General features: G+C 45.5%; 1 protein-coding gene and 1 long non-coding RNA gene across 2 annotated transcripts in view; one reads left to right on the top strand and one right to left on the bottom strand.

Annotated features, from left to right (window-relative positions):
- The first annotated feature begins 1,536 nt into the window (after positions 1-1,536).
- The window catches only part of LOC135189228 (uncharacterized), a 40,135-nt gene continuing 16,769 nt past the window's right edge, over positions 1,537-24,902 (top strand). The window contains exon 1 of the long non-coding RNA XR_010307978.1: positions 1,537-1,734. This is a non-coding gene — a long non-coding RNA (uncharacterized LOC135189228). The remainder of the gene's footprint in view (positions 1,735-24,902) is intronic.
- Positions 6,706-16,770, bottom strand: SMIM28 (small integral membrane protein 28). Its single transcript, XM_064169364.1, has 2 exons — positions 16,660-16,770; positions 6,706-7,656 (listed from the first exon to the last, which is right to left on the bottom strand). Exons 1-2 carry the CDS (start codon positions 16,768-16,770, stop codon positions 7,258-7,260), a joined length of 510 nt encoding a protein of 169 aa, XP_064025434.1. The 3' UTR covers positions 6,706-7,257.

The raw sequence follows: 24,902 nt of genomic DNA on the forward strand, positions 1-24,902 counted from the left end.
AGGTTTTGGGCATAGTTTGAAATGGACAGGTTGGAGAAACACGAAACGATCCAGTGACTTGCTGGAGTAAGCACAGTAAAGCAGCCACAGGCCGCCTGGGGACTTGGAGGGCGCCGCAGAACTTCCAGCCCACGTCTGGTGGTGTCCATGCGCCCTCTGCAGACCTGCGCTAGGGAGGCAGCCGCTCGGCCTTGGACCGAGCAAGAAGCGTTCGATGCCTGCACAAGTCTTTGCATCGATCATGGAAACAGCAGGTTTGGTGATCTAGCATGGACCAAGATCAGTGCTGCCTTGCATCCCAGCTCCTCTGCCTCTCTTTAGAGATCAGGCAGCAGTAGAATCATAGAATCAAGCAGGTTGGAAGAGACCTCCAAGATCATCCAGGCCAACCTAGCACCCAGCCCTAGCCAGTCTACTAGACCATGGCACTAAGTGCCTCTGCCAGGCGTTGATTGAACACCTCCAGGGACGGTGCCTCCACCACCTGCTGCCCAGGGAGGTGTTCAAGCAAAGCCTGGATGAGGCACTTAGTGCCATGGTCTAGTTGACCGGCTAGGGCTGGGTGCTAGGTTGGACTGGATGATCTTGGAGGTCTTTTCCAACTTGGTTGATTCTATGATATAGAGTGGATGTGCACCAGGCTCACTGGAGCATCATCTATATTTTCATCCTTTCAGAAGGCCAGGTAAGTAAAAACAGCTAATGGCACTCAAACAGCTCACCTAAAGAACGTGGAGTTCAAAGAAGCATCTGTCTTGGTGGCTTGTATGAGAGCTGCACTGACTCCTTTAATTCTGTACAGAGGGTAGTAACACCACAAATAAATCCCAGATAACTTCATTGTTCTGCCATAGTTCTGTGGGCAGCAAAGTGCAAATCCCTGTTTTTTCTGTACCTTTACAACTTGACCTCACTGCTACACTGTGCGGTGCATGCTGCAACAACATGCTGGCTGTGCTTAGGGAGTCTTTCTTCTACGTGGATTTTCTTAGTCTCAGAAGAGATGAATAGCACAGTCTTTGCCCTAGAGGGCTCACTATTATTGGGCATTCTTCTTGAAACTGGAGTTGCTGGGAAAGGAGCTTTAGATGTTTGGAATAATGCAGTGTGATACAGATTTCACAAAGAGCCCATAAAAGGATATAAAAGGAGGCGAAGAAAAGATCGAGATCCTGTGCAACGTAATTATATTCCCTTAGACTGGATTCCTGAGGAAACCTTGCTACCCAGCTGTCCTGGTAGGGCATAAATCCTGCCGGGCAGGTTTAACCCTGGCTCTCCTCATCCTGCCGTGCTGGGCTCCGGGAGCGAGCAGGTGAGTAACAGTAAGGGTTTGGCCCCAGCAAAGCCTTGAGGGCCAGGGGGCTTAGCACCTCGTGTCAGGTGCGCTGTGCTGCCCTCGCCGTGCCTGCCTAATCAGAGGAGGCCCGAAGCTGTGCCCTCACTGGCCAGAGCAATGGTGCTGGTGCCTATTGGCCAGCTTGATCTCCGAACCAAGTCTATGAAGGGGTTTAGAAACCGCCCCCTTCCCGCAGCAGCCTTCCCGCCCCGGCTGCGCGGAGCCATCTCCTCCTTGGCGGCTCGTTAGCGGGCGGCCATGTGTCTGCAGCTCACACCAGCGGCCCAGCAGCATCTCCTTCTCCTCTGCCTGGAATATTTGTGTTCTACCCCGGGATCATCGCCGCTTGGAAAGCCTCTTTCATACAGGAGACTTACTGAGGGACCAACGGCGTCGTGAGTATCTGCTGGAGTGAATGCCCAGGCTCCATAGGCGTTAGTTAGCATGTTTGCTGTTTTCGCGTTGCTGTTTCCAAGTTCTGCTGGTTTAAACTGTTTAGTTCTATGCAATTGATTCTTGTCGACCGAAAATCTACAGAACCTCGGGGAACTTCCCCTATTTTTTAATATTAAATATCAATATACACATATTAGTAGCCATAACTCATAACCGATTATTACTTTCTGATACACCAGCACACCCTTTCTCCTCAGCTACACAGCAGGCTTCTAATCCTGTGACCAAGAGGAGTATGTCTGCACGATCCCTGAAGGTCCTGGATGTTGTTTTGTAGCCCCCGTTTTTTGGGAACGGGGACAGCTGCTCCCGGGGCTAAGCCCTTTACAGACCTAGCAAAAAGACTGTTCTTGTCCATAGAAAGTGTTTAACCTTCTCGGTTGTCTTCTCTGAGGACTGGAGTTAAATTTACTCACAGGTGGGCACAATAAAAGACCACAGCTGCCTGCGGGATTAGCGAGTCTAGGACAGGTGGTAGCAGTTAAGTAATTCTCAGGGAAGTCAAGAGCAGCACTCGCATAATGATTGCTTAAGGGTGCCCTTAAATGCTGGGAACGCCTTGATCTCTGCAAAAACCAGCCACAGGTGAACACAGTCTCAAGTTGTGCCAGGGTAGGTATAGGCTGGATATTAGGAAGAAGTTCTTTACAGAGAGAGTGATTGGCATTGGAATGGGCTGCCCAGGGAGGTGGTGGAGGCACTGTCCCTGGAGGTGTTCAAGAAAAGCCTGGATGAGGCACTTAGTGCCATGGTCTGGTTGATTGGATAGGGCTGGGTGCTAGGTTGGACTGGATGATCTTGGAGGTCTCTTCCAACCTGGTTGATTCTATGATTCTTACTATATAAAAAGCTCACTGAAGGTGGCAGTTGCAACTGAAGACATCTGTAATGCTGAGCCTTGCTTTTCCCATGGCTTACCAGGCACTGTTTATTGCAGGTATTTTAAAGTGCAGTGTGTTGAGTTATGTTACAGTATTTGTTGTTGGCTTCTTGACTGAAGTCCTTGCCTTGTAGCACCATGTCAGGGAAAATTTGCTGTTCAGAGAGCTAAAAGGTGAAGAAAGACCTTGTACAGTATGGAAGACTGCCATGGAATTCCTCTCAAAATGCTTGTAGTTTGAATGTAGGTCAAATGTTCAAGTTGCTTTAAATAGTATAGAACCAGTCCTACTGCTGTTTGTTCTTCAGTTTAATCTGAAATTAAAATGTTCTGAGTACTGTGAGCAGTGGAGTCAGAGGGTGCAATACTGAAAGGCTTCCAAGAGTAAGAAATTGGAATTTACATTTAGAAACAGCTGTGTGAAATGCTCCTTCTGGTGAACAAGGCATGGCTTTGAAGTCTTCTCTTCTCACTCTTGTCCCTAAAACGACTGTTGAAAGGACTGCTACTACCAGCCGTTAGTTTCTGTGTCCTAGATATCAGGGCAGCAGCCAGATGAAGGGTGCTCTGTTAGACATGTGGAGGCTGTGGATGAAAACTGAGTAACAGAAGGTGTTGTCTGTTGTTAATTGCCAGACTCTTTGCAGGAGAGGCTCCCTGCCCCCTCTAAAGCCAGACCTGTGTGTCTGCTTCTGGATTGATGCAGTTTTGTGTTTGGTGAATTAAGGTAATGAAAATCGGGGGGGATTGATCCTTGTGGCTGTGCAGCGAACCTCTGGTTCAGCAGGTACGTGGTGATCCTTTCTAGGAGTGTCCAAGCTCTCTACTTGGACCAGGGAAAGCAATCCTGGTCCTCCTACCTATCTGCTAGTTACCCATGCTGCCTGGAAATCGTTGTACTTCTCATGCTGTTACTTCATTACTGTACCTGCTGGCCACAGACACCTCTGAGGAAGGTGTGCAGGGAGCAAACGCTGCTGGGGCTTGGAGGCTGTCTGCACCCTCTGCATGGCAGCGTTTAGTAAGATAAACTGAGTGCTAACCTAACCACAGCAAAGTATCTAATAGTAAATGTTTATGATTTACCAGGTGCTTACTAAACAGTTCAATACAGCATTACTGAATTGTCACTTGGGTTTTTGGACAAAGCTGTTGCTTGATCTGTTCCTCCTGCATGGCACTCCTGGAGCTCCTGGGTGGCTTTGGCAGAGTTAAGGGCGAGATGCTGCTTGGGTCAAAACCCACAAGGGACAAATAACACGCATGACTAGACAAAACTGTGTTGGAATGAGGTAAGGGGAATGGAGCTAACTTGGAAGTAGGTAGATTCAGACTGGATGTGAGGAGGAAGTTCTTCAGCATGAGAGTGGTGAGAGACTGGAATCGGTTGCCCAGGGAGGTGGTTGAGGCCCCGTCCCTGGAGGTGTTTAAGGCCAGGCTGGCTGAGGCTGTGGCCAGCCTGATCTAGGGTAGGGTGTCCCTGCCCATGGCAGGAGGGCTGGAACTAGATGATCCTTGTAGTCCCTTCCAACCCTGACTTGATTCTGTGATTCTAAGGGATACCAATTCCAGATGGAGTAAAAAGCAGTGTTTTAGAAGAACTTAAGACATGGAGGTGTTTCTGTTCATTTGGATTTGAGAGAATCTCTTTTTTCAGTTGTCTGTTCTAACATGAACGAACAGAAACTGTTTGTCTATGGCAGGACTTGAGACTTATAAATGCTGTGAGACGCAATCACTGTATTCCTGGGGAGAAAAGCAATTCTCAACTGGTTCTGGAAGTATATCTGTCTTGGTCACAAGAAATACCAGTCACCAAGTTACCTTAATTGTAACTAAGGTAACTGGAGAGCGATTTAGGGTGATGAACCCCGGGACTGGGTTTCAAGTACTGCCCTGCTAAGGGTAAACAAAAAATTTGTGCTGCAGAGCAGTCTGACTCTTTTCAGAACACAGCAGATCTTTCAAGACACAATAAACTCAATTCAATATGACAGTGGCTGAATTTTCAAGCATCCCTTCACAATTCTGCTGAGGTTAGTGGAATATACAGACTCTAGAGACAGAAGTGAGCATCAAACCTTGGTACCTTGTTAATTAGGTTAGTTCAGGATCCTGTATTTCTCTAGCTTTTGTTGTACCTGGCAACATCTGCGTATACCAAATATTAAGGAAGTAAATAAAATGCAAAGAGACAGTGAAATACAGCACTTTTAAATGCATCAACAAATACCAAGAGCTCATCCCAGGCATAATCTGGGATTGAATTAGAATTTGTCCAAAATATTTGCTCTTATTCTTCGTGCAAAGTGGGTTCATCAGTTCTGACTTGGGCTACTTGGCTGCTGTGGTGATGTGATTTGTGTCACTTTGGGCATAACACCATGAAATTTCTCTACTTGCAGCTCAAAAGTGGCCTCTTTCTTCTGTTGCACAACAGCAGTTTCTTCTTCTGTTATTGTACTGTTTTGGTGCTGCTCTGTGGTATGTTCACAAAAACAATCTGATTGATTACACCAACTGTCATGAGTTGTCAATTTCCCAGTGTGTTAAGCCAGGACGCAACCTTTGGGTTTAGGAATTACACCAAGACTGTCTTCAGTAATGTTTATGTTGGGCAAGCCACAAACAGATGTAATGTCATGGAAAAGCTGATAGATACCTGCAAGGAAGAATCTGTCAGAACTTTTGAGGCTGTCAGGATCTGTAGTAGCTGCCTTCCATAACAAAAGGTTTTGTCAACATAGAAGAAATGCTAAGAAAGACATAAAATAAGGTCATTGTCACTGGAGAAGAGAAGGCTTCAAGGAGACCTTATAGTGGCCTTCCAGTATCTGAAGGGGGCCTACAGGAGGGCTGGGGAAGGTCTTGTAATGACAGGATGAGGAGTAATGGGTTTAAAGTGGCAGAGGGGAGATTTAAACTAGATGTTAGGAAGAAGTTCTTTCCAGCGAGGGTGGTGAGACACCGGAACAGGCTGCCCTGGGAGGTTGTGGCTGCTCCCTCCCTGGAGGTGTTCAAGGCCAGGTTGGATGAGGCCTTGAGCAACCTGTTCTAGTGGGAGGTGTCCCTGCCTATGGCAGGGGTTGGAACTGGATGATCTTTGAGGTCCCTTCCAACCTAAACCATTCTATGGTTCTAATAGTAAGCCTGTGCAAGCCCTCTTGAGAAAGTGCCACCAATGCACTAGAAAGGGATTTACTTTGTTCTAGTGATGAAGGTGAATCACAGAATATTAGAGATTGGAAGTGACCCCCAGAGATTGAGTCCAACCCCCCTGCCAAAGCAGGCTGCACAAGAACCCACTCAGGCAGGTTTTGAAAGTCTCACAGAGAAGGAGACTCCACAGCCTCTCTGGGCAGCCTGTTTGAGTGCTCTGTCACCCTCACTGTAAAGAAGTTTCTCCTCATGTAGAGATGGAAGCCCCTGTGTTCTGATTTGTACCTGTTGTTCCTTGTCCTGTCCCTGGGCAGCACCGAAAAGAGACTGGCACTTCCATCTCGACACCCACCCCTGAGATATTTATTGATGTTAAGATCTCCTCTCAGATGAGTTGGTTTGTTGGTTTGTTTTTTTTTTTGTGAAGTTGATTTTATTAATTCCCCCCCCCCCTAATTGTTATAGAGGCTGCACCAGCTATGTCTTAGGGTTTATTGTTGGAAACTTGGAAAGTGTAAAAAAAAGTTGAGCCAAAAGAAAGTTGGGACTGTGCAGATCTTGGGAAGTAGCTTGCAGCTGCACTGTGAGCATGCCATTGTGTGGTGCTGCTGGAGCTTCTCTCACCCAGGATGATCAGGTCTTCCCTGGCTGTCCTCGTTGCTGAGCTGTGATAAATGACAGCCTTTATTGGTCACAGTGCACGTTTGAACCTTTGGGACAGTCACTGGAAGTTTTGTAGAGGTTATATATTGTTGTGATCATTCCAGGGCAGTGCAGAATGGTGTGGCATTGACATAGAGGTTGAGTGAATCAGCTTGTCAGGAACTCCACTGGAATGGGCTGCCCAGGGAGGTGGTGGAGTTGCCGTCCCTTGAAGTGTTCAAGAAAAGCCTGGATGAGGCACTTAGTGCCATGGTCTAGTTGAGTGTCTAGGGCTGTGTGATAGGTTGGACTGGATGATCTTGGAGGTCTCTTCCAACCTGGTTGATTCTATGATTCCATTACAAATAAACACATAAAAAGAGAGGAAAACCACACCAAAATAGGTATGAGATAAAAGCCCTTTTTTGGTGACTTGTGAATCTCTATCAGAATTTATATTTCCTTGTGGCTGAGGGACTGAAGAAGGACATCTTCCCACCTGCCCTTAAGTCTGATCCCTGCATGACATGCTTTATTAACTGGAATATCCATGTTACCAGTCTGGGATCGTCTGGTGCTACGCTATGTGTGTTTCCTTGTCAGCAATGGAAGTTAGAGAATCCTAGGATGAGAGGAAGACACTCACTCCCTGTTACTCCAAGATTCTTCATTGGCTTGGTGCCTCATTTGGAATATTTTTGTTTGTTTTAAAGGCCATCACAGTTCTGCATTAGTGCCTTGAGGGGCTGTGTGCTTCAGCTAGGGTGCTTCCATAGGAAGTTTATTTGGTGCTGCTGGACTGCAGTGTGCTCTCTTCGTAAGGAGGCACTGGATCTGGAGAGAGCTCAATGTGAGCCTCATTCTTGGAAGTCTTCATGGTGGCCTCCTCATAGGATGGAGGCAGACACACACTGAGGAATGTGGCATCAGGTACCAGAGTGGAGTATTGGAAGCTCTGTTCGCTGGTCCAGGGCAACACAGAAAGGAAATTGGACACATCATGCTCAGGCAGGGCCTCAGGGAGGTCGATGCTGAAGATCTGCCCCTGAGGAGTGGGGTGCTGGCAGCGGCGGTACAGGAAGAGCAGCAGGAATGCCAGGAAGAGCATCATGGTGGCAGGCAATATGATGCACAGAAATGGTTCTATGTCATCTTTGGTTGAACTTGTCTGTTGTGTGCTCTGTAATCAAAGCAAATAGGTAAGTATTGTGTTGGATTTCTAGAGACCTCTGAATCAAAGAGAAAATAAGACATTCTCCCTCTCCTCCTGCTATCACTTAGACATTGCTTTTCCAAGATGCTTTCTGTCTGCAGTAGTGCCACTCAAACAACATGTTTTAAAGGCTTGGCAACTGTCAGATTTTGTTTGCTGGTCCATTACCACAGAATACTGTGAAAACTAGAAGTGATGTCTACTCCTCTCAGAGTCTTGCTGAAGAAGAAAGGAAAACATTAGATAACACTATGGCCATTTTCTCACTCTGCCTTGGGCTTCTGACTGAGCTGCAGCTCCCTAACCTCACCTTCCACTCACCTTTACTTCTTAACCTCTTGGCTGAACCTCCATTCTTCCTTGGGACTGGGGTAAGGTTGAAAGGGGCAGGGGGAAGGTGCAGGGGTGGTTGAGAGCCCCTCCTGGGGACTCAGGTTTCTGGGAGGGGAGTTGTGCTTCTGTATTACCTTTTACCTTGTATGTTTCTGTCTATAACTGTATATATTGTAAATATCTGCTTGTATATTGTGCCAGCTGTAAATACAAGCTTCATTTATATTCCCAGAGCTGGCTGAGTCTAGCCTGGGTAATTTCTAAAGTGTAGGGGGGCAGGGAACACCCAAACCACCACAGAGGGAAAAAAAAGGAGTTTGTCTTAAGCTCCTTAATATCCTTACAAACATTCATGCTCTTCTGTTGTGGTAGCTTCACTTTCAAAATCTAGTATCTCTTATTTTCAGCTTGACTCTAGCTCCACCTTGTAATAACTGCCTGTTTTCCAGAGTCTAGCCTAGAGAGGGGGAAGCACCCAGACCCTACAATGTTGGTTTTCAGCAGGTCATTCCCTTTTGAGTACTTGAAGACTGTAATCAGGTGGATTTTTCACATTCTTGTGGTGAGACTAAGCACACCAACTGATCGATTTTCTTTTCTTTTGAACAACAGCTGCTTTTCAAATCAGGAAAATCCGAGTGGTTCTTTCCCCAAAGTGTATTGAAGCAGTCATGTGAACTCACTCTTTGCAGTGATGGCTCTGTCACAAAACTCAGTAACTCCTTTGATCCCTCCTTAGTCTACAAAACCTTTCTCTTATTCTTCCAAGAACTGTGGTCATTCTTTTGGCTGCCAACCCACACCGTAACCTACAGTCAACTAATTACCTACCAGGCATTGATTATCTTCCCAACTCTTTGTCATATTAAGTGGTCATTGCCCCACAGAGCAACCATGGGTTAGCAGTTAGGCTGTTAGCAGTTTTGAGTCAGCCAGGACAGCTGACTGGAGTTGGATCACTCAGTATAAAGTTTGCTGAGGATGAGGGGCTCCTGCTCTTTCTGAATCTGCTCCTCTCCCTGATAGTGAGGACTGCCTTCCTGTTTATTAGAAGTTCTGTGTGTTTGCTGGGCTGAGTATAACTTTCTGTACTGGTGTTTGTTTGTTTAATTAAATCTGTTTTCATTTCAGTCTGTGAGGGTTTTCTTCTGCTCTTGCTGCTTTCCTCTTCTCTGGTGTGGAGGGGTCATCAGGTGCTAGAGCAACTGTGTGATGGTTTGAGGCTAATTGGGAGATTATAATGAGAGAAATTAGATCATGGGTTGTAAAAGAAAAATAATTATCAAGTCCATGTCATTCACTGGTTTGCTGAAAAGGATAAAAAGCCAAAATGTAAACTATTTGTTCTCCTCCTCTGCTCAGTGCTGGTTCTATTCACTGCTCTCTAATCTCTTCTGCTAACCTTGACTGACCAGATAACAAGTAAGCTTTGATAGTTGTTTTCTGTCAGAGAGAGAGAAGGTGGCTTTCAGTCCCTTCTGGGCAGTTATTTTTGTCCAGGAAGCAGTTTGGATTTCTGTATTATTTCTACATTGTATATAATTGTAAATACATTGTGTGTATATGCTTGTAAATTTACTTAAAAGCAGTCTGAGCTGATCTGGTAAATTCCAGTAGTAGAAGGGGAGGTTCCTTAACCCGCTACAAACTGCTGCAGTTTAGCCCTAGATATGGACTATTCACTCTGATATGGGTCAAGAACTGGCTGTGAATGGTGCCACATCCAGTTGGCAGCTGTCACTAGTGGTGTTCCCCAAGGATCAGTGCTGAGTTGTGTCAGGGGAGGTCTATGCTGTATGTTAGGAGGAAGTTCTTCCTAGGGAAGGTGGTGGAGTCACTGTCCCTGGAGGTGTTCAAGAAAAGCCTGGATGGGGCACTTAGTGCCATGGTCTAGTTGATTGGATAGGTCTGGGTGATGGGTTGGACTGGATGATCTTGGAGGTCTCTTCCAACCTGGTTGATTCTATGACTGAAGAAAAACATGCTGAAGAAAAATAAATAGGTTATGACTTCTAACAAATGGTGCATGAGATAATATGGGTCTGAGGCTAAAGCCATTAAAGTAATTTAAAAATACATTGAAACTATATTGCTTTGTTCTCCATCTGTCTTTATACCACAGAAAAATTGCATACAGAAGCACTATCTCCTATTTACTGATCATTTCTTATTAAAGAGTTTCTGGCAGTACAAGCTGGTGTCTTACCTGACCATTAATTGAGCTACAGGAAAGAACAGAATTGGAAGGAACTGTTCTGATGCCACTCTAATGCAGGCACTAAATCATCGTAAAAAAATGAAAAAAGAGGGGATTGTCTTTAAAATGTTTAACACTGTTATTGTATTTTATGATATGTATAAAACACTGCAGAGGGGAAAGCATTCTGTATGTTTGTGCACTCTGTCTGCTGAGACCTGCTGTGTTTGTAACAACACCTTTACAATATATCTTTAGAAGAGCTAAGCATATACATTATGCATGGTCAGTGAAGAGCTTGGTTTTGAGATCCAAGTGTCAGGTTTGGGTTTGATTTGTAAGGAGTGGGCTTTCACTTGGGTTGGAGCACTGTTCTGTGGATTTGCAAGCTGTGCACTGCCGTGGTTGGGTGTGAGGGCAGACCGCCAGCATCATTACCAGCCTAGTAAGAGCTACATAAAGCCCTGATTCTCTTACCTTTAAAGTGCAACTTTCCTTTGGATTTCCCTTTAGTCTGGAGAAGACTGAGAGGAGATCTGATCAATGTATACAAGTATCTGAGGGGTGGATGTCAAGTGGATGGGGCAAATCTCTTTTTGGTGGTCAGTAGCAATAAGACAAGGAGCAATGACAACAAACTAGAACATAGAAGGTTTCAGCTCAACACAAGGAGAAACTTCTTTACAGTGAGGGTGACAGAGCACTGAAACAGGCTGCCCAGAGAGGTTGTGGAGTCTCCTTCTATGGAGACTTTCAAAACCTTCCTGGATGCATTCCTGTGCAAACTACCCTAGGTGATGCTGCTTTGGCAGGGAGGTTGGACTCAGTGATCTCTGGAGGTCCCTTCCAACCTCTAAAGTTCTCTGATTCTGTGACACACTGAAAGGAAGCTTTTGTTTCAAACAAGGGCCAAGGGTGGTGTATCCTTTGTGTACTGGTGGAAGCACAGACTGGTGTTATGGTTGCCTGATGTGTTGTTGTCAGGCATGGCCTCATAGAAAGACTGGATTTCTGAGAATCCATAGGATGGTAAGGAGACAGAGGAGGGACTGGTGGATTTGATGTGGATTGGAAAAACAAGAACCAGTGTTCTCGAAGGGAAGAACTGAGGATTCACCAAGGGAGAGGAGAGCAGAGAAGAATGCAATTCTGAGTTGTGCACTAGCAATGCTGGAGAGCCTTGGCTTATGAGGAGGATGCACAGGATGCAAAGCTGTGGGGAGGAAAGCTAAAAGACAACCAAGAATGAGGGCAGTAAGAGTGGATAGGACTGAAGTCTGAGGAGCAGATGTTGGACCACCAGGACTTCTTCCTGGAAGAAGTCAAAGGATAGTGATGGACTAGGAGGCAGATAAGGAAAAGTAAAGATTGATGGAAGGAATTAACAAATGGTTTGGGGTCTTGGGAGAATATTCTGCTCCAGAGCTTCGCCTGGAACCCAGCAGTCTGGAGTATTGCAAAGAAATAGCTATAAGCAAAACACATAAAATGTCTTCTTGCTGCAGGGGCCTATTTGGATCTAGTAGCAAGAAAATGGAAGCAACACACTTTGTGCAACTCTTACTACTATGAGCTAGCTCAGATGGCCACAGTCAGAGAAGCAGGTATAAAAGCATAACTGTGATTAATTTGGGTGCCAGTCTGTCTTTTTTCTTCTATTATTTTCTTTCCCCCCTCTGCCTTTTCTTAGTATATTTGTTCTCTTTTCCCCCTTCCCAAGAAACCTGTAGCATAGGTTCTGAAGTTGCAAATTCAAGCCCTCAGAGCAGAATAAATGCCAGTGGTTTGGAAGTCTGCAGATCTTTCTCTTGAACCACAGCTCACATGACTTTTAATTATGTTGTTTTGTACTAAGTGCCTGCTTTAAGGTTGTGATGTATTACTTGGAGTAGAAGGACCGCAGTAGCTCAGGGTAATGTGTTGCAGGCTGTTTGGAGTGTGGTATTGACTGGATTGTGAGGCTAGGGGAAGAGATGCTTGTTAGAGATAGTGAATGGTCTTCTGGGGAGTTATTTTCTTGTCTTTGTTGCTGAGTGCCCTAGAGGGAGCAAGGCAGTTCAGCTGAGGTGTGCTGTGGCTTATTCATTAGTTATACCTTACTTAGAGTGCCTGAGCTGAGATCCCTGGGTCTGAGATGAAGAAATTCTGCATCCGTATTGCTTTCTGTGAAGGTGAAACAGAACTGCCCTGAGCTGGTGAGTACTTTATTACATTAAGGGATCTGGGCAGAAATTACATATCCTCATGTGTGCTCCCTGAGTTAGTCAGGCAGTTTGACTGGATGATACTTGCAGGTCCCTTCCAACTGAAGGATTCTATTCAAAGTAACTACATCAGTGCCTAGTGAATATCTATTCACTAATGTGTACAAAACAGCACATAAGAAATTTGTTCTTTGAAGAGGCAATAAAAAAGGACCCTGGGCTGTTGAGGAAGGTGGGAAGAGTAGCATATGGAATGTCTGGTAATGAAATGATTGTCCTGTGCTGTGCAGTTGTGAAAGAACAGCGTGCCTTACTGTTATCTGCAAAATAACTGCAGGTGAAGCAGGTGGGATTAAGGATTGGGTACTGTGCATCTCTGTGTGCTGTCAGGTGACTTTAAGGACCAGCTTTCTCAGTCTGTGTTTCAAAGTATCACAGGATGTTAGGGGTTGGAAGGGACCTCTGGAGATCATTGAGTCCAGCCCCCCTGCCAGAGCAAGACCAGAATCTAGTGCAAGTCAGAGCAATGCATCCAGACAGGTCTGGAAGTGTCCAGAGAAGGAGACTCCACAGCCTGTTCCAGTGCTCTGTGACCCTTAACAGTATAGAAATTTTTCCTCATGTTGAGATGGAACTTCCTGTGCTGTAATTTATATCCATTGCCCCTTGTCTTATAACAGGGCACAACTGAGAAGAGCCTGTCCCCCAGCCCTCAGATGTATAAGCATTTATTAGATCCCCTCTCAGTCTTCTCTTCACCAGACCAAAAAGCCCCAGGTGCCTCAGCCTCTCCTTACGGGGCAGTGCTCCAGCCCCTTAATAACTTCTGTAGCCCTCCTTTGGATGCTTTTGAGTCCCTCCTGAACTGAGGAGCCCAAACTTGAACACAATAAATCTATTTTAAACTCAAGCCTCAGCTTTCCTATTTGGGCAAAATAATCAAAAGGCTACTTAGCCTATTATTTGAGTTGAAATTGGTTTTAACAAGTTTACATTGCCCCATACATGCCCAGAACCTGAACTATAAATAACAGAGATCATCCTGCCAAACATTTTAATGAGGACAGATTTTACATTGAGGTGTAGTTCAAAAAGGTGATTAACTTCCTGTAGGTATATCCAAATATACAAAGTACTGAGAGATGACTCAATAGTATTCTGTGTTTTTCTGCTGTGGTTTTCTGCCTACCTCTGGGATGAATGGCTAAGGAGCTACTGAAGAATGTTGCAAAAATCTTGACATGTAAGACTTGGAAAAATCTTCTAGCTGTAAACCCCCCCACCCCTGTCTTAGATTGAAAAAAACCCAACCAAACCTCTTTTTTTGGTGTAAATTAGAAAGGGTCATTTGATGGGAAAAAAAATGCTGTGAAGCTCTGAGTTAAACATCTGCAACTGAAGGTCTAAAATGAGAAAAGGAACCAGTGTGCATAGGTAACAGGAACAACTGCCAGGACTGGTAAATCATAGAATCATAGAATCAGCCAGGTTGGAAGAGAACTCCAAGATCATCCAGGCCAACCTAGCACCCAGCCCTATCCAATCAACCAGACCATGGCACTAAGTGCCTCATCCAGGCTTTTCTTGAAGACCCCCAGGGACAGTGCCTCCACCACCTCCCTGGGCAGCCCATTCCAATGCCAATCACTCTCTCTGTGAAGAACTTCTTCCTAATATCCAGCCTATACCTACCCTGGCACAACTTGAGACTGTGTCCCCTTGTTCTATTGCTGGCTACCTGGGAGAAGAGGCCACCCCCCACCTGGCTACAATGCCCCTTCAGGTAGTTGTAGACAGTAATAAGATCACCCCTGAGCCTCCTCTTCTCCAGGCTAAACAGGCCCAGCTCCCTCAACCTCTCCTCATAGGATTTGTGCTCCAGGCCCCTCACCAGCTTTGTTGCCCTTCTCTGGACATGTTCCAGCACCTAAACATCTTTCTTGAAATGAGGGGCTCAGAACTGGACACAGTACTCAAGATGTGGCCTGACCAGTGTTGAGTACAGGGGAGGAATAACCTCCCTTGTCCTACTGGCCACACTGTTCCTGATGCAAATGAAATGATCCAGAAATGAAACTGAGTCTTAAGTGAATTAAATGAAAGTGCAAGCAAACAAAGCAACTGCAGACCATACATAGAATAAAATCCTCTGCTGTTTGATAACTGAAATGTCCAAATCAAGCACATGAAGTGACTGAAGGAATTAATTACTGGTGTTTTCTTCATTAGCTTGGTTTTGATGCTGTGGCTTCACCTGAAGTGTGCTTTGCCTGCATCATCGCAAGCATCTATTGTTGAGTTTGTAATTGATAGAAATAAGGCTCCACCTTCCAGCATGAAGTAACTGTCAGGCATATAAATACAGGAGAAATGTCCTTCCTGAAGGCAGAAAAGGGTAAAAGGGATTATGTTTCCAGAAAACTCTCTGGTTTTGCAGGACTGACTTTCGGTATGTTGGTTTGGCCATTGTAGGCTCATCTTTACTCCCTCCCTTTTGTTTGTATCTCCGCAGTAACTGAAGCAGAGGGCTAGTTTTCCCAAACAGTGAGCACAGGCTGGAAGCACTAAAGCCTTTCATTGGTAATCTGTTTGCCTACTTCTTTTTTCCAACATGCTGAGCATGTACAGTTGCCAGCTTACAGATTGCCTGACCCATATCAGTTTAGATGAGCTTTTAGCTGTGCCTGTTGGTAAAGGAACGAAATGCAGAGAGCAGCCCAGCTGTGTGCCATTTCCTAGGTGAGTAATGGAATGTGTTCAGGGTTGACCTCTTTGTCTAGACTAAAGAAGCCTAGTACCTAGACACTGAAATGGGCTGCCCGGGGAGGTGGTGGAGTCGCCGTCCCTGGAGCTGTTCAAGGCAGGATTGGACGTGGCACTTGGTGCCATGGTCTAGCCTTGAGCTCCGTGGTAAAGGGTTGGACTTGATGATCTGTGAGGTCTCTTCCAACCCTGATGATACTGTGATACCTGGCTTTGAAGGGAATGACCTAAGTACGGCCAGATAGGAGTTTAAAGGAAGCTTTTGTGTAAGGATAGAAAAATGCAGGTTTATTTGGCTGGCTTAAATTCCCACTGAAGGGAGTATTTGATTGGTGCTAGGATTTCTGCTGCCATTAATGATTTGCTAGGGTACTTAGAAGTTTATTGACATTATTTTTATGAATACAGCCCATATTTATGCTACCCTTTTGAAGTTGAATCAGGAAGCTGATACTTCTGAAATGTTTTCAGTGGATGTGGAACAAAGTCTGCTTTGAACTCATTAGTCTCTGCTCCACACATAGATGCTACTCCAAGCTCTATCCTACTTCTTCAAGTTGATTAATTATTGCTTGTAAAAAATTTGCTTTAAAAGGATACAACTCTGTTAAACAGGAAACCATTTTTGTGGTGTTTTTTTATGTACATATATTAGGACACATAATTTTAAGGGTTACACAAATACTTGTTAAAAAGTTACTCTGGCAACACTGTTTCTCATTTGGGGACAAAACCAGTCTCGAGGTGTGAAGACGTTGCCATTGCAGCTCTGGTAATGTTCCTGCTGAGGGAGACTTCGATAAAAATGTGGAGGCCTTCTAAATATTACCTTTTCTCCTGTTTTGACACTCTGCTCCTAATCCCTTTTATTTTACAACGCTGCACTTGGTGTCTCAGCTCTGTAGCACGGGTAGTTTGTTTGCTAGTACTACTTCACTTGGACATTTGCTGAGGATATAATTGCACTTCAAATTATTTCTGGCCAGAGAAACCCTTTTGCCATCTTCCAGACAAAGCCAGAAAGGCAGGCTGTGTTTTCATCTGGGAGGGTTACTGCCCTCCCCCCCACTTGCCTGCATGTGATCCTCTCTCGCAGAAGTAATCAGCGCACAGCTTAGGGAACAAGAGTTTATTGCTGACTGTTACTGACTCTTAACATCTGCAGATCCAAAGCATAAACACACATTTAAAAGAAAGGAAATCAAGGAACAGCAGAATGAATTATGCCTTAAAGAAACAAACTTCTTTACCTGGCACTCCAGCAAGACTTTTTCCATCTAATGTTTTTCTTTCCCCGCAAATGTGTTGAAAGCAAACAGCGATAAATGCATGCTCTGAGTCTACATAATTGAGCAGTACTGCTTTGGTATGCCTCAAACCCCAGGTATTTACTCTGTGCTACACACCGAGTCCTTATACAGACGTACACACACACAAAGGACATGCCACAGGAACGAGCAGGGGGATACAGACCTGAAGCTCTGTTTCCAGAAGTGGCCCACCTGAGTCACTGTTGAGCCAGTCGTAGTTTCCCCTGTCAGCGTGCCCAAATTTCTTCCAGCTGCTGCCGAGGAGCCTCCTCATGCTTTCATTAACCTGGGCTTGTCTCTTCGTGCCTCCACCGTGCTTCGCTGCTCGCAACTGCCTCCCCGCCTGCCTGCCTTCACCCAGCTGGGCTGCTCTCAGCTAATGATCGCCCTTGAGTGATATTCCCTTTATACTGGAGAAGGAAAAAAGAAGTTAGACACCCACCCCTCCCTCCCCCTGTCGTCAGGAAGCCAAGCAAATAGATCTCAGAGCCTCTCTCTCCACTTGCAACTCAATCTCTCTGGATTTGCTTCTGTGGCCTACATTACCAGCAAAGCTGGCATCAGGTATCTGGGAGCTGGGGCTGATAGTGCTCTGATTGGAGCGCTCCCTGCATTAGGATTATTAAAAGGGGAATTTGCATGCCAGTCTGAGCCCACATGGTCATGACTCCGTGTGGATAAATAATGCTCCATGTTTAGGGATTTAATAAACACATTTCCCAACAAAATAAAACAAACCCCACACTTCTGTGTTTTGGGAGCGAAGGTTCCCCCTCTGTTGCACAATGTGATGGGGAGCTGTGATCCAGGCAGGTTTTTCCTCCTTGGTGTTGGAATGTACAGTAAATAGTGAGAGTGGTTTCTGGGTAGAGAGACCAAGAACGCAAGGCTAAACGCTGTGCTGAATTATTTAGCAGTGTTAGGATGTAGATGTTAATGATAAATCCAGAGAGAGAACTCTGCCAGGAAAGCTTTGGTCACTGAGAGTGTGTGATTGCTGTTGCTAATAATGAATTGTCACCTCAGTTAAATCAGGACTCATTTACACCTCTCTAGGATGTATGTTGTTAAATGACCGTTTTCTCCAGCAAGAAGCCCTTGTACTGTGTATCCAACAAAAAACCTCAGTCCAAACCAAAAAAAGTCTACTGAGGTACCCTAAATTCTGGAACAAGGAATATTTATGTTGAAAGTTGAATCAAGGTGTAACTCCCGATGAAAGGCTGGAGGTGTCAGTTTCTGCCTTGCTGTGAGCAGGAGGAGATGTTGCTGGTGATCTCCCATTCAACTGTGGTATATTTGGGCAGTTCCTCAAGGCTAACCTGTTGAAATCTGTTGTATTTGAGATCGATGATACAAAACTGGGGTCAGAATTGTAACCTTTTGTTTCTTGCTTGGATTTCCTTTTGAGCTCCTGGCTCCCAGAAAATTGCAGGTATTAACTGCCAGCAGGCTGAACCCTTGCAGCTCCAACAGTGGCAGTCCTAAGTGTCAGCAGTTCTTGTTTCTAACTGTTCCAAGGCTGGGTGTGATTCTTCTGACTGCAGTGTGCAGGAGGGATTTATTCTGCAGGTGAGCACGGGCTGTGGGAAAGAGCAGGCTGAGAAAGCTGTCCTATTTTTGTTGCTGAAGTTTCCAGGTGAGCAGCAGAGAGGGAGCAATAACACAAAGTAGCTTATCTTGGTGCTGAAGCAGCTGCATCATTACCAGTATCACCAAGGTTGGAAGAGACCTCGTAGATCAAGTCCAACCCTTTACCACAGAGCTCAAGGCTAGACCATGGCACCAAGTGCCACGTCCAATCCTGCCTTGAACAGCTCCAGGGACGGTGACTCCACCACCTCCCCGGGCAGCCCATTCCAGTGTCCAATGACTCTCTCAGTGAAGAACTTTCTCCTCACCTCATTAGAAACTGGACCCCACTCTTGCACCTGCTCAGGTCCTGTGTACGTATAAAGCTAGAAGGGCTACCTCACACAGCTTCTGCACTCCAGTGAGAAGGATTTCTTTCCTTGGTGCCTTGCTTGAAGTCTTAGAAAGCACTTTCAGAGGTGTTTGCAGCTGCAACCAGAGTCTAGGGGATTTACACTGTGAATTACAACATTCCCTCAGAAGCTGGATCCTAAATGTGGCTTAACAGGTCACACCGAGGTAGTGAAAGGCTTCTGAATTGGTGCCTTGACACCTGGTAGGGAAGCAAGAGTGATAGCCATCTTTCCTAAACTGGTGTTAAGAGAAGAAATTCCTTCAGGACTCATGTGACTCTGTAGCTTAAGTCTGTCATTTCACATGCAAGCAGGAAACATTCATGTACTATCTTAATTGGGGTCTTAATAATACCACCTCTAAGACTATTAATGCTATTTTTAAAAGCTTACTGGAAATTTGCTTTGGGACTGTGTCATGAATAATGAGGAGAAGTGGGGGGGAAAAAAAAGAGTCCACTTGCAGCATAAACACCTTGTTTGGCATCCTCGGGTTCTGGTTAGATTCATTTTAGCAGAACCTAAGGTGTGCATTTTTCAGACTCCTTGACCTGATTTGCCAAGTGTTGCTTTGAGTTCTCGACCTCTCTGGGAAAGGTTTTAAGACTTATTTAATTTTATAGAGCTGAGGCCAAGTGGGAATTGGGGGAATTTGGTGGCCTTTGGCATGCAGGAAATTAGAATGTAAAATAACGATTGTCTCTCTGGCTTTTATCTAATCAGTGGAGTCAGCAGGAAGATTAGCAAGAGTAATGGGGATACTGTCTCTTGCTCTCAGTGGCCAGATGCCTGTTTGACATACTACTGCTTGTGCAGAACTGAAGCAGGACCACTTGAGAGCTGGATTTGTGATGGAAGATTTCTACCAGCTCTGTGGGGCACATATTAATTATTTCTCCTCACACAGAGGTCATGAATATCACTGTAGTTTGGGCTTGGAGGGGAAAAGCCCCGTGGCCAGATAACAGGCTTGCTGCTCTCTAGCATGGAGGAGGTTGAGGTGCTGACGAGGCCACATCTGGAGTACTGTGTCCAGTTCTGGGCCCCTCAATTCAAAAAGGACAGGAATCTTCTTGGAAGAGTCCAGCACAGAGCCACAAAAATGATGAAGGGAGTGGAACATCTTTCTTATGAGGAGATACTGAGGGAGCTGGGGCTCTTTAAGAGCTTGGAGAGGAGGAGCCTGAGGGGGAACCTCATCAGTGTTTGTAGGTATGTGAAGGGTGAGTGCCAGGCTGCCAGCCTTTGCTGGGTGATGCCCAGTGACAGGACAAGGGGCAATGGGTGGAAGTTGAAGCATAGGAAGTTCCATGGAAAGACGAGGAGGAATTTTTTCCCTGGGGGTGACAGAACCACTGGAACAGGCTGCCCAGGGGGCTTCTGGAGTCTCCCTCTCTGGAGACATTAAAAATATGCCTGTATGTGTTCCTCTGTGATCTGGTCTAGATGATCCTGCTCTGGCAGGGGATTGTACTGGATGATCTTTTGAGGTCCCTTCTGTGATTCTGTGTGACCTTTGGAGGTCTTCAGACCTTGACGTGGGCAAACCTTCACTGGCTTTATGTTTTGAAGTAATTGACATGACAACTGTTAGATTAGTCTGGAGAAAGTATCTTGAATTCCTGTAAGTCTAGTAAATGTAAGGATGTTTTTAACTGAGGCAGCATTGCTGATAGACTTTCCAGTATTCTACTGGGGAGCAGACAGAAGCTTTGTGAAGAAGCCACTGCAGAAAACAGGCTCCTCCACAGTCCTCAGTGTGAAACTTGAACTGTCTGTCATAAATAATTAATTTTTCTGATTTGCTGGGGTGTTTGAGGCTAATAGTGCTAAGTTTATGCTGCATTGGCACTAACATCAGTAGGGAGCAGAATATGCACAGTGTCCTAGATGCCTTTCAACTCTGCTGGTACTTTCTGCCCCATTTTAATTTGCTGCTTTCTGTAGGTGGTGGTAAGGCATAGAGTCATAGAATCAACCAGGTTGGAAGAGACCTCCAAGATCATCCAGTCCAACCTATCCCCCTGCCCTATCCAATCAACTAGACCATGGCACTAAGTGCCTCATCCATTCTTTTCTTGAAGACCCCCAGGGACAGTGCCTCCACCACCTCCCTGGGCAGCCCATTCCAATGGGAAATCACTCTCTCTGGGAAGAACTTCTTCCTAATATCCAGCCTATACCTACCCTGGCATGGTTTAGGTTGGAAGAGACCTCAAAGATCATCCAGTTCCAACCCCTGCCATAGGCAGAGACACTTCCCACTAGAACAGGTTGCTCAAGGCCTCACCCAACCTGGCCTTGAACACCTCCAGGGAGGGAGCATCCACAGCCTCCCAGAGCAGCCTGTTCCAGTGTCTCACCACCCTCACTGGAAAGAGCTTCTTCCTAACATCTGGTTTAAATTCCCCCTCTTCCAGTTTAAATCCAGTACTCCTCATCCTGCCATTATAAGACCTTGTAAATAGTCCCTCCCCAGCCTTTCTGTAGGCCCCCTTTGGATACTGGGAGGCTACTACAGGGTCTCCTCGAAGCCTTCTCTCCAAGGCTGAAGAGCCCCAACTCTCGAAGCCTCTTGTGGCTTCCATGCTTGCAGATCTGCACCGCTGGGAAGGGAGGGAGTGAGGGCTAACCTGGGCAGTGCAGAACTAGGAGATGTGGTGGGTGAGGTGTTACCACTGCAAATGAGGCTGCATAGTTGGTTGTAGAGTCATGGGATGAAGTAGAGGGATGTGCTCCCTTTTGCCTATAACCAGCTGGTAGGTGCCTCAGTGTCCTTCAGGCACGAGTGGTGTTGGCTCCTCTGCATTCCCCTTCACTTGAGTAATTAGGCAACTCATAGTGACTTGCTCTTTCATGATGGTGAGATTTGGGCTTTGCTTTTTTGTTAGACATCAATACTTTTCTTTTTCAAAACCAAAGCACCTTCTGTGAAGAGCATTCTCCTGCCCTCTATCAAACTAAACCCACAGCCACTTCAAAGTGTTAGATGCCAATTGGTATGGCCCTGCTGACAGCCAGCAATTTTGGGAACAGACTTTGTGGACAAGGTCTACATCTGCATGACTTGTAGAAATGCAGACAGGGAGACCCAGTCACAAAATGTGTGCCTAGTGATGCTGCATACCTTGGTGTAGAAGCAGCAGCAGTAGTCATGAAGCAGGAGGAGATGCTGCTGAGATATTGATCTGATGCTGCAGAAGGGTAGCTGAAAGCAAAACCTTTAAATAGAATGCTGTTGATAGACCCCAGGTGGCTTCCATAGCAGCACTGCCTCCTATAGAATGTCCTTTAAAATTTTGTGAGTGTAACAATGCATGAAAAGCTCTGTGGCCACAGCAGAGTGCTGGTAACTGACCAGCATCCATGTGACAGTGCTGTCTAGCGTCTGGGGAGAGTTATTTACTTTTCCCTTGGTTGGTTGTCTGGTTTGGGGCTTTTTGGTTCAGCCCACATTGCCCACATGCCACTTAGCCTTCTTGTTAATGCTGTGCAAATCTTTGGAATGCCAAGTGACCTGCTCTGTAAGAGTCCCAAAATGAGTTGCTGCCTTTCAATTTGGACAGTAGACAGGACCTGTCAGAGAGGGTAAGGTGCTCAAAGGGATCACAGCTTTACCCTGAGCCATGCTGCAGGGGCTGAGGTGCCCAGTAGCATCTTGCGAGGTGTCTTCACCAAGCCCCTCATGGCCTATGGCACACAGGGGAGCTCTGTCTGTCTTGAAGCTGCTACCCAGCTGACAGAGCCCTTTGTCAGCCTGCCTCTGAATAGCATCCCTCTCTCCAAGCCATCAGAATGAGGGCAAATCTGGGAAACACAAACTTTTTTAAGAAGGAAGGGGGGGGGCTAAGCTTGAAAAGCATGACATGTTTTTTTTGTCTCACTGTCCTCTCTTCCCCCCCCATGTCCAGATAGGTTTTCTGTTTTCAGGTTGTCACTTTATTAATTTATGTCTTTCTGTCATTGTTAGACCCTCTCCATTTTGTGCTAATGTTGGTGATAATTGTGCTGCCATCCTGGACTCTGGCTCTGTGCTACCACAGTCAGTTGAAATGTCACCGTTAAGAAGGGTGCAGAGCTCTGTGTGTTGTCTTACCTGTCACAGATAAGTGGCTGTGGGCCAGTTTCCCACTGCATTATATCACTGCTAGCCAGGAAAATTGAAATCAAACGAAGGGACCTTTATGCTTTAATGAGCCTTAACTGCAAATGCATTTATCTGGCATAAGGAATCATCATAAAGGTGGCCATGGCAGTTGAGTTACTCTGCTATCTGCACTCCAGTTGCTTCAGCCTTTGTGTATGCTAGGTCATCCTGGTGCTGCAGCCTCCTGGTGACTCTGTAGCCTCCTGCCCTGTCTTAAAAAAAAGAACACCAAACAATATTCTTGACTGATTCTGCTTCTCTGAGGGATTCTTCCTTTCATGAGGTCATCTGTAAGTAAGCATCCTCTGCTTCTCCAAGATACATAAAAGACTGGGTTTTTTTTTTCAACTTTAGCTGACTCAAGGCTGTTATTTTCATCAGTAATTAAAACTGAACTTTGTAGCACATCACCTAGGGGGAAAATTAATAAAAATGATATGCACAAAGTATAGAGGCAGGAAAAAAAACATTCAGTGTATGTAACACTATGAACATTTTATCAGAAAAAAATAATTAGAAATGCTTCAGGTGAAGGGAGCAAGGAAAATGAAAGCCACTAATTAGAGATAACTATCCAGAGCTGCTGGCATATCCAAGAAAGGGGCAAAAGAGCTTACTACTAGGTTGGGGGCCATGGAAGGGGCTGGGAATGGTGAGACAGCAAGAATGGAAGCTAATGGACTGACTCCCTCCCTGAAATGCTTATGCACCAATGCATGGAGCATGGGGAATAAGCAGGAGGAGCTGGAGGTCTGTGGTAGGCTGAATGGCTATGATATAATTGCCATCACTGAAACATGGTGGGACAGCTCCCATGGCTGGAATGTTGCCATGGATGGCTATGTACTGCTCAGGAAGGGTAGACCAGCAAGACGAGGTGGGGGAGTTGCCCTCTATGTGTGAGAGCAACTGAAATGTGCTGAGTTCTGTCCAAGGCAGGGGGCAGAACAGGTTGAAAGCTTGTGGGTAAGGATTAGGGGATGTAGAAAAGCAGATTAAATTGTTGTAGGCATCTACTATAGACCACCAGACCAAGAGGAAGATGTTGATGAGGCCTTCTTCTACAGATAGCTGGAGGTAGCCTCTAGAGCTAACTCCTTGGTAGTCCTGGGAGACTTCAGTCACCCTGATGTTTGCTGGGAAGATCTCACAGCCAGACACAGCCAGTCCAAAAGGCTCTTGCAGTGTATCAGTGATAACGTCTTGATGCAGGTAGTGGAAGAACCAACAAGGAGAGGTGCCCTGATGGACCTTAGATTAACTAATAAAGAGGGACTGGCTGAGGACATTAAGGTTGTGAACAGCCTTGGGGACAGTGATCATGACATGGTGGAGTTCAGTATTCTAAAGGGTCCCTTCCAGCCCCTGACATTCTGTGATTCTGTGTTTCTCTTCAGCAATCACTGCAGGCCTATGCTTTTGTCTAGGATAGCACAGCTTATCCTATGTCATCATCATCCCCCACCCCATACCTGATGGTCACCCTTTTTGTCCTACTGTCACCACAACTCTGCCTGAAATTCCACAGCACTGTTACCACTGCATTTCTGTTCTGTTCTTCTTACAGTTCTTGTTTCCCTGAAATGCTAAAGGAGATTTGATTGAAAATCTGTGACAAAAAAAGAAGTGTTAGCTAACTAGATTTCAACCTTCACTGCTTTCCCTTCCCCCCCATGTGGTTGACTTTGCAAACTAATAATCTTTATTCTCTTGGGCTTGGATCTGGTTGCAAGAGCCTGCATTGAGATATTCAATTATTTAGTATCCTTTTAAAAGAAAAGATAATGTGTACAAGAGAGGAGATGTAAGATCTGCTCTGGTGAGCATCCTTGCAGCTGGGACTTGTGGTGCCACCATTGCAAATCTACCCTGAAAGTGATTCTTGTGTTTTCTCAAGGGAAGATGAATTGCTTTTGCAGGGAAGTATTCCAACCCAACCAAGAGCCTGGTCATCCTTCTCTCTTTGCAGGTGTCACTGCAATACACTTCAAAACCATTGTTTGCTTTCTCATTGTGTTTAATGTTCTTGTTCTCCAGGCTTTAAGATCTGTCTGTTTCTGACCTCCTGGTCATACTTACTTACAGGGGTAGATTCCAATATACCATCTTATTTTGGTCTGTTCCTCTCCCTACAGTCTCTGGCACAAAGGAGAACCTGATTTGAAGTCCATTACATTCCTGGCAGACTGATCTGTAACAACTGAAACCATAGTAAATAATTGATAAATGCCTCACAGGGAAATTAATCTTAAGTAATTTCTTTTTTTCTGTCTG

This window comes from Pogoniulus pusillus, chromosome 31 (genome assembly GCF_015220805.1).
Source record: "Pogoniulus pusillus isolate bPogPus1 chromosome 31, bPogPus1.pri, whole genome shotgun sequence".
NCBI lineage: Eukaryota > Metazoa > Chordata > Aves > Piciformes > Lybiidae > Pogoniulus > Pogoniulus pusillus.

Bases quoted from the DNA above. Each gene is read 5' to 3' on its own strand.
- SMIM28 (XM_064169364.1), bottom strand. From the start codon at position 16,770: ATGAGGAGGCTCCTCGGCAGCAGCTGGAAGAAATTTGGGCACGCTGAC. The intron at 7,657-16,659 runs GTCTGTATCCCC...CTTTGATTACAG, and splicing joins TTCTGGAAACAGAGCTTCAG to AGCACACAACAGACAAGTTC.